The sequence below is a fragment of the Hypomesus transpacificus genome, chromosome 14 (assembly GCF_021917145.1).
Source record: "Hypomesus transpacificus isolate Combined female chromosome 14, fHypTra1, whole genome shotgun sequence".
NCBI lineage: Eukaryota > Metazoa > Chordata > Actinopteri > Osmeriformes > Osmeridae > Hypomesus > Hypomesus transpacificus.
The window spans coordinates 892,234-902,071 of NC_061073.1; the positions used below are offsets into that span (position 1 = coordinate 892,234).

The 9,838-nt window shown below is 55.3% G+C and overlaps 1 protein-coding gene across 1 annotated transcript; it reads right to left on the reverse strand.

The window, feature by feature from the left end:
* Positions 1 to 3,352: 3,352 nt before the first annotated feature.
* zfpm1 (zinc finger protein, FOG family member 1) lies at positions 3,353 to 9,614 on the reverse strand. Its single transcript, XM_047034607.1, is given in 5 exon segments — positions 3,353 to 5,213; positions 5,215 to 7,232; positions 7,329 to 7,571; positions 7,765 to 8,004; positions 9,493 to 9,614. Coding segments are annotated over 5 exon segments (2,970 nt in total). The 5' UTR covers positions 9,527 to 9,614; the 3' UTR covers positions 3,353 to 4,778.
* Positions 9,615 to 9,838: the final 224 nt, after the last annotated feature.

The following is a 9,838-nucleotide window of genomic DNA, read 5'->3' on the forward strand; positions in this document are numbered from 1 at the left end:
CTAATACATCCAACTCAGGCAAGTCAAATGTCTGGACAGACGACAGAAGGCATGGTTATCACCATGGCAATAGTCCCAGGGACAGCTAGATGAGTGGTTGTGTGTGGTTACAGCAGAGAATCCAGGTGGGTCCATCTCTGACCTAGATGGGCCACTTCACGGTGCCCCCGCCATTGTCTGATTGCTAAGAATCAGTCGACATTATAAAGCAATCAGCCCAGTGAGAGGTCTGTCTGTGAGTTCTCAGTCTCCACTCCTGGCATCTTTAAACTGTTCAGCAAGATGTTTTCAAGGAAAAACTGATGCAAACAGACGTACACACACAAACGCACTCAGGCACCAACACTCAAGCAACACACACATTTAGAGAGTGGGTGGGAATGAGAGATGCTTGGCTTGACGTGAAGAGGGCCCTCTGTCATTCATGCTGATAACTGACCACTATCGATCTCCTTGAGCTGAGAATTAAACTAAAGATCAACACTGAGACAGCTTCTTAGCGTGGCTGGATGATTTATCTACTATACCACATCACCGGCTGGAGGAACTCTCTGCACTGCTATATCAGCGGCTGGATGACCTCTCTCCACTCCTATATCACTGGCTGAATGATCTCTCTCCACTCCTATATCACTGGCTGGATGATATCTCTCCACCCCTATATCACTGGCTGAATGATCTCTCTCCACTCCTATATCACTGGCTGGATGATCTCTCTCCACTCCTATATCACCGGCTGAATGATCTCTCTCCACTCCTATATCACCGGCTGGATGATCTCTCTACAGTCCTATATCACTGGCTGGATGATATCTCTCCACCCCTATATCACTGGCTGGATGATCTCTCTCCACTCCTATATCACTGGCTGGATGATCTCTCTACAGGCCTATATCACTGGCTGGATGATCTCTCTACAGTCCTATATCACTGGCTGGATGATCTCCTTCCACACATATATCACTGGCTGGATGATCTCTCTACAGTCCTATATCACTGGCTGGATGATCTCTCTCCACACATATATCACTGGCTGGATGGATGATCTCCCTACAGTCCTACATCACTGGCTGGATGGATGATCTCCCTACAGTCCTACATCACTGGCTGGATGGATGATCTCTCTACAGTCCTACATCACTGGCTGGATGGATGACCTCTCTACAGTCCTACATCACTGGCTGGATGGATGATCTCTCTACAGTCCTACATCACTGGCTGGATGGATGATCTCTCTACAGTCCTACATCACTGGCTGGATGGATGATCTCTCTACAGTCCTACATCACTGGCTGGATGAACTGTAGTCCCATGCCTGGTTGTTTCCAATGCTGATGCACCATGAAGGATGCTGATGCACCATGAAGGCGTGGCCTTCAAATGCCAAATTTTGGGGCATCCCGATGGCTAATCTGGAAGAATAAATACCACACAGGGTCAATCCTTACCACATAGGCCTGCGTTCGATTCCAGTGCGGGCAATTTCCTGCACGTCATGCCCTCCCTATCCCCTGCCTTTCCTGTCTCCCTACATTTTGTACTATCCGAAAATAAGGCATTACACCTTTAAAACTTTCAGCAAAACATTTCAAGACGTTGATGACATCCTGGCAGTGCAAGCATTTTCTTCATTCACCTGCGTGTAGAGCTCTTAATGATGAGATAGAAAATCCTCTCCAAACGAAAAGGGGCACATTCCACAACCTTAGAAAAAGGTAGATAACAGAGACAACGATAAAAGGCATGACAGGCAGGATGTTAGAACTGACGAAGCGCAGCCTTGAGAAGATCATTTCTGAAGGACAAAGCTTCTCTTGAAAAGACAGCCAGCATGACTTAAGTCTGAGAAGGGGAAAAACATGTTGATTTCCTTGATTGTCACTTGATGATTCACCCGCGGCTTCTTAAGGAACGTTGGCTTCTACAGTCAGAGAAAAACACACTTGAAACTTTTACATGAAAAGAGAAATGATTTACGAGTGACCTCCATTCAGTCAAGCAGACGGTAATGGAGTCAGGGTGGAGGGTGAGAGAGAGGAGAGGTGGAGCGGATGGAAGAGAGATTGAGAAAGGAGAGGTGGAATTCCTGTTGTGTGGGCCGAGGTGTAGTAGAAGGAAGGATGAAAGGATGGAAGGGAGGGAGGGGGGGAGGGAGGGAGGGAGGGGGGGGAGGGGGGGAGAGAGGGAGGGGGAGGGAGGGAGGGGGGAGGAGGGGAGGGACGGAGGGAGGGGGGGGACGGAGGAAGGGAGGGGGGAGGGGGGGAGGGGGGAAGGGAGGGAGGGGGGGAGGGAGGGAGGGGGGAGCGTGGGATAGAGGGGGGGGAGCGTGGGATAGAGGGGGGGAGGGTGGGAGGGAGGGAGGGAGGGGGGGTGGGGGAGAGGGAGGGAGGGGGGGTGGGGGGGGAGGGAGGGGGGAGGATGAACAGAAAGACCAGTGTCTCATCCTCTTATTGACTGTCTCTCAGGTCCTTTATTTCCCATGCATAGTGTGTAGTGGAACTTGGAAAACAATCTAAGTCAAATAAAAGAAAGGACATGAAACAAGATTAGAAAGAAAAGCTTGACATTCATTAGGACTTCTCCATCATGAACATTTGTAATCATTCACAACATGTTTGGATTTTACTTGAGTTCATAATGTGATCAAATCGATCAACTCCTTCAAAAGGTTTAGGGTTCAAATTTGGATGTGGAAAAGTGCTGTAAAAACATAAATACAGTACAAAAAGGTTTTTGAAACAAACACATTCAGCACATTAAGTACAACACAGTGCAATACAAATCACAAATTTGTGACTGGTTGAATATGCTCTCTTCCCCTGTTCAATCTGGGAGGAACGATGTTGTAAACACTGTCAACTGTTACAGCAAAGGTCAAATTCTGACAACAAAGCAAGACACTCCTCCAACACAACTTCCACTTCTGGGTTTCCAGTCACGGGAACAGTAAGATGTGTGTGTGTGTGTGTTGGTGGGTGTGTTGGTGGGTGGACTGTGTTGTGTGTGTAAGTATGTGTGCTTGCTGTGTTTGCATGTGTGTGTCCTGCATGTGTGTGTGTGTCCTGCATGTGTGTGTGTGTGTCCTGCATGTGTGTGTCCTGCATGTGTGTGTCCTGCATGTGTGTGTCCTGCATGTGTGTGTCCTGCATGTGTGTGTCCTGCATGTGTGTCCTGCATGTGTGTGTGTGTGTCCTGCATGTGTGTGTGTGTGTGTCCTGCATGTGTGTGTGTGTGTGTCCTGCATGTGTGTGTCCTGCATGTGTGTGTCCTGCATGTGTGTGTGTGTGTCCTGCATGTGTGTGTCCTGCATGTGTGTGTCCTGCATGTGTGTGTCCTGCATGTGTGTGTCCTGCATGTGTGTGTGTGTGTCCTGCATGTGTGTGTGTGTGTGTGTGTCCTGCATGTGTGTGTGTATTTATGTCTTTTGTATCCCAAAGAATCCAGGAACAGGATCTAGCAAACCCCTGAAGCCCAAATCAGCCCCTAGTCAGAGGATCCGATAGGTCTGGAAAGGTAAAACCAATATGGTTCCACACTGCCCCCTATTGAGATAAAAGTGAATAATCTCTCTCTTCAGTCTCCTCTGGGCTTCATGTCTATGGGACTACGGTGTCAGGGGTCAGGGGTCAGGGTCAAGATGAAGAAGGGAGCTTTCTTTCTGGACCAGAAACGTTTAAAGCACAAGTAGAAGAGGGACTGATCTGGAAAAATGATAATCAATGAATACAGGAGGTGTGAACCAAACCCACACGTTCAAACAACAGGATGAGGAAATGAGGAAAACTAGGTTTCAGTGTAGTCCCAGTGATTACTGTGAAAGATATTACATATCTACACTTACAAAATACACTTCAGCACACCAAGATTGAACGGTTCCTTCAAACAGTATGAAAAATATACAAATAAAAAATACAAATATTTTCAGACACTAGGTAGGTAGTTTTCTGTTGACATGAAATCAGAGGACTCAAAGATAAATATTTCACATTTTCCTCCTCTTGCATCCAAGACAAGTTTTGTTTTTGGAAAATATCAATTTTTAGCAAATATCACAACCTAGTCTGGTATTCGGAACCTTGTGATATCCATTTTCTTCAACAACCCAAAAAATCTTCAGCTTTTTTTCTAGCTTGAGAGCCAGTGTTTCCAACCAAAGTCTAAAGAATATCGTTTGGAGACGTCAGACATACAATATGAACACAATCATTAAAACAGGAAAGGGCGGGGGAAGCCATGCTCCCTCTAACAGGTGTGTCAGGCTCAGGAAGCCAAACAGGAAATCACCAGCAGGAAACAGCAAGCAGGAAATGCTTTCAACAATCATCATCAAAAACAAAGATCACGGTGAGATAAACAATTTGATCAAACTTGCATGTGGGAGGAAGGGGGGCAAGGTGTGTGTGGGGGTTTGGAGGAGGAGCGGGGGGGGAATCTACAGCCGAGTTGAGCAACATTCTTTGAACTTTTGGGGAGGAGGGTGAAATTCGAGGACTGGAGGTGTGGTCTCACACCTGTGCAGGTAGGTAGTTAAGTAGCTAGTTAGGTAGGTATATGAGTGGCATATTCATCTTAAGTGTAACACGCACTTTTTGACCCATGAACGGAGCAATAATAAGAATAATTTACCATGGTAACAAAACCAGGGGCGCCCAGGCAAGGGGGTCAAAGACAGGTGAGTAACAGTCAGTCACATATCCATTCACAGTCCACAGGGGAAACCAGTCTGACATAGGGAGATGGACAGGGTAGGTAGGAAGCGAGATGGGGAGATCATCGGTTCATTTCACGTGCTCTGCGCTGTGGGAGGAGCAGTAGTACTTTTTATGGGCGATGAAGGTGGAGAGGCTGCTGAACTTGATGTTGCAGAGGCGACAGAAGCGGGAGTTCCCGTTCTGCAGGGGGGAGACCAGCGCAGGCTTGGGGGGGAGGGAGGGAGGGGGCACGGGGTGCGGGTGGCCCAGAGCCACCTTGTCAAGCAGGAGAGAGACCCCCACCTCTCTCAGGGCCTCAGGCACGGGTGACACAGTTAGAGAGAGCACTCTGGCAGGGGACACAGCCGGGGGGGGGGCCGCGGGGGGGGAGCCGGCGCCCCCGGGGCTGCCGTTCATCTGGGGGGAGGGGGGGGAGGCGGCGTCTCGCCTCACCTGTCCGTTGACGCCGTCCCGGCTGGGCTTGGGCCCCAGTTTGGGATAGGCGGTGGAGACGGGGGGGGGGCGCGTCCCGGGGGCTGAGGCTGGGGCTGGGGCTGGGGGTGGCAGCCTGCGAGTCAGGGTGGGGCGAGGGCACGACCAGGCTGCGGGCACTGCGGACGTGCTCCACCAGGTCACAGGTCGCCGCCTGGCTCGGCGGGCAGTAGGGGCACGCCCCCGGGGGCGACCCCTGGCTCCCCCTGGCCCCCGGGGGGACGTGGGGGGACGTGGCCTCGGAGCGGGGCAGGGCTGGGGCCTGCGGGCTGGGGGAGGTGCCCTCAGGGCGGTCCAGGGCCCGGGTCTGGGGCGAGGTGGACACGGGCCTGTGGAGGCGCTGCAGGGTCTCCAGGGTGTGGGGCTGCAGGGTGGTGGCGGGGCAGTAGTACGTCTTGTGGGCCAGGTAGTTCTCGATGCTGTTGAAGCTGATGCTGCACGCCGTGCACTTGTGGTAGTCGGAGAGGGGCAGGGCCGGCAGGCTGCCCCCTCGCGGGGCCTCGCGGAGACGCGGCCTCTTGCTCAGGTCGATGGGGCCGTCGCCCTCGGGGCTGGAGCTGCGGGAGGACAGGGCCCGGCCGGGGATGGGGCCAGGGCCGGGGGCCTCCAGGGGCCGGCCATCCTGTTTGAGGGCCAGGCTGAGGGCCACGGCGCTGGGGGCCGAGACGGGGGCCAAGGCCTTGCTCCTGGCCATGTGGATCTCGTACATCTTCATCCGCTTGCGCGTCCGGATGGGCTGAGGCAGGAAGGCGGCGCCGGGGGCGACGGCCTTGGCCGGGTGGTTGGCCCTGTGATTGGACGGGTCGTGGCGGGAGGCGCAGTAAAACCGCTTGTGGACCATGTAGTTGTCGTGGCGACTGAAGTGGATGTTGCAGGCCTGACAGAAGGTCCTGGTGGGGTCGTTGTCCGCGTCGTCTGCCCCGGGGCTCTGACTGCCCTCGCTGGCCTGGCCCCCCTCCCCCTCGGAGGACGAGGAACCCCCCTCCTTCCCGCCCGCAGGCTCGGCCTTCACCTCGCCGACCGCCGTGCTCCCCGGAGCGGGATCCGAGCCCGAGGGGGAGACGGACCCCACGCGGCCAGACGCCCCTGCTCCTCCCTGGGGCGACGAGGAGGCTCTGTGGGCCCCCGACGGCACTGGAGCCTGGGGGTCCTCTCTCCCAGAGCCTGGGGCAGGGCAAGGGGCCGGGGTCGGGGTCGAGGCCGGGGCCGGACCGGGGGCGGAGGAGTCTGTCTGCTGGTGCCTGCTGGAACAGTAAAGCCTCTTGTGAACGTAGAAGTTGTTGATGTTGTTGAAGGTGATGTCGCACTCGAAGCAGGTGGCCCCCTTGTGGGGGGGTGCGGGGGCAGCCGCGGTGCCCGCTGGGTAGAAGGCGGGCGGCGGGTTGGGCGTGACGGCCTGGCCCTGCTTCAGACGGCTGTGGACCATCTCCGACATCTTGGCGAGGATCTCCGAGGCCTGTGGCAAGATGGCCGCCTCGGGGCTGAACAGGTACTGGGGCAGGAAGACGGCGCCCCCCGGCAACACTGGCCCCGCCCCCGGGTGGGCGGGGCTGGAGCCGGGGGTGGGGCTGGCAGGCTCAGCCTTGACGGCCACGGCAGGGGGGCTTCTGGGCGGGGTCGAGGTTCGAGACGTGGGCGCCGCGTGGCCCCGCCTCCTCCCCTCCCATCCCTCCTCCGTCTCCTCCCTCTCCTCCGCCTCCCCCTGCTCCTGCACCTCCATCCCCGGCGCCTCCGTCTCCGAGTCGGGCTCCTCCTTGATCTGCAGGCGGCCCGGCGGGGCCTCCGGGGGGCTGTGTCCCCGGGGGGTGGCGGAGCTGCCGTCGGCCCCCGGGCTGGACGAGTCGGGCCGGGGGACGCAGGCGGGGGGCTCCCGGTCCTGGGGCCGCTCGGCGGAGGGAGGGTTGCCCTGGCGCGGGGTGGGGCTCCTCTCGGCCGGGACGCGCACCTCCAGGTGGGTGCGAACGTGCTGGTGGAGCTGGGCGGGGCTGTCGGCGTTGTGGCCGCACACCTGGCACTTGAGGACCACTCCCGAGTCTCCGGGACTGAGGCCTTCAAACACACACACACACACAGCGTGAGCACAGGCTAAAGCAGAGGAGAGGACCCCAGGCCGACCCCTCAGAGCGGACATGAGGAGGCGTGTACCTGGGGCCAGAGGCAGCTTGGGCAGGCCGGGCCCGGGGGAGTACACCTCGCTGCGGGAGCCCGGCTGGCAGACCATGTGGCAGGTGACCAGGTGGCTGTAGAGGATGTCCCTGGTGGTGGAGATGAAGCCACAGCCGTGGCACACGCCGTTCAGGCCGTCGGTGTGGACCTTCAGGTGACGCTCGCAGTTGGCCTTGGTGGTGAAGGCCGACAGGCACACCAGGCAGATGAACGGCCGCTCACCTGGAGAGAGAGAGAGGAAGAGAGAGAGAGGAAGAGAGAGAGAGAGAGACAGAGAGAGGGAGGGAGGGAGGGAGACAGAGAGACGAGATGAGAAATAAAATAACTATCCCAGCTGGAAGCCATAGTAGGTCATCCAGTCGTCCCTGTGAACTCCCTGACATCAGGGCTGCGCCTGTCTCTCTGCTCCCCTCACCGCTGTGCGTGCGCATGTGGATCTCCAGCGAGCTGGCGCTGGGACAGCTCTTGTTGCATTGTGGGAAAGGGCAGAGGCGCTCGTTGGGGTAGGTCTCCTTGGTCTTGTCTTGGGGCGGGGACTGCGACGCGGTGGGCGTGGCCGGTTTCTGCCGGCTGGCGCAGTAGTACATGAGATGAGCCTGCAAGTTCCTCTCACTCCGGTACCAGATACCACAGTCCTTACACGGGAAGATGTCCTCTGAACCAATCACAGACAAGGACACCAATGTCAATGAATCAATCAACCAATCACAGTATCCACCCTCAAAATAACTTCCTGTTTTTAGCATGAAGAAGTGTTTGTAGCAAAATTACCATTCTCTTTATTGGTTGGTGTCGGTGTGCCAGGTGTGTATTTGAATGTTTCAATTAGGTTGGACACATTTATTTAAAATACAATGTCCAACACATCATTACCGACAGACACGCCAAATGGCTTCAACAAAATAACTTTAATTAGGTTGAGAATATGCAATATATGATACATTTCTACCTATGTTGCAGACCTCCCCTTACACACATTCACACATCAACACACCCAGACCCTAACCCTCTCTGGCCTCTTTCTAATACCTAGAACGAACTCTATGCATCACATCAACTTCCTCCAGGGTCGCCAAGGCAACCAGGGTGTAGAGGTTGCGGGAGCGGGCGTGAAGGTAATCGAGCTGATCTGGTGTCGGTGCCTCCTGTTAACCGGGCTATTCTTGATAACGTCCAATAATTACCCACGCTCCCCAGCGGGCGAGCGAGCGAGCGGGGAGCGGCATGGCAGGAAGGAAACGAGGAGACGTCTGATCATGTTTAACTCCTCAGCCTGATCTGAGGTGATTAATCACACTTTAATCACCTTGACAAGCAGATGACCTGTCTCACTGCTCCCTGTCTCGCCACTCCCTGTCTCTCCACTCCCTGTCTCACTGCTTTCTGTCTCACTGCTCCCTGTCTCACCTCTTCCTGTCTCACTGCTCTCTGTCTCACTGCTCTCTGTCTCACCACTCCCTGTCTCACAACTCCCTGTCTCACCTCTCCCTGTCTCACTGCTTTCTGTCTCACCACTGCCCGTCTCACTGCTCCCTGTCTCACTACCTGTCTCACCTCTCCCTGTCTCACTGCTCCCTATCTCTCCACTCCCTGTCTCAACAATGTCTCACTGCTCCCTGTCTCACTGCTCCCTGTCTCACTGCTCCCTGTCTCACTATTCTCTGTCTCACCGCTCCCTGTCTCACTGCTCTCTGTCTTACCACTCCCTGTCTCTCCAATCCCTGTCTCACCACTGTCTCACTGCTCCCTATTTCACCACTCCCTGTCTCACTGCTCCCTATTTCACCACTCCCTGTCTCACTGCTCCCTATTTCACCACTCCCTGTCTCACTGCTCCCTATTTCACCACTCCCTGTCTCACTGCTCCCCAGTCTCATCTCCGGAGAGAGCAGCCTGCTCCCCCTGGTACCTCCAGAGCCTGCAGCTACACCTAGTGGTGCACAGCGGTATTACAAGACCAAGAGAGCCGCATGCTGCTGCCAAGCCTTAAAGCTGTGAGCACCAAGAAGCATCTGCTGTTTATGGTAACAGTAAACAGCCTCAAGGACACACACACACACGCGCACACGCACACAAAACAAAGAGAGCCACATACAAAGACAGTGTGGGAGAGAAGGAAGAGACGAAGAGATGGTTAACTCACTGTTGACAACGGCTGTAGCCAAGATGGCGGCCATGCCAGCCTGCTGGGGGAGGAGCTGGATGTCAGGGCGCAGGGCTGCTGGGTAGGGGGACTCCTCTTTCACCAAGGCATTGTGGGTAGTGAGGCTGAGTGGGGGGGACTGGAGGTCCACGCAAGACAGTGACAGCTCAGCCAATAGGGAATCACCTGCTGAAATCTCCCTGCTCACCTTACAAAACAGTTGCTCACCTGCAGACACACACGCACACACGCAGAAAATAAGTGTGAGTTTGTGCGCACAGGATTGTTGTGTGTCATTTTGTGTGTTGGGTGTTTGTGGGTGTGAGACTGTGTGTGTGTGTGTGTG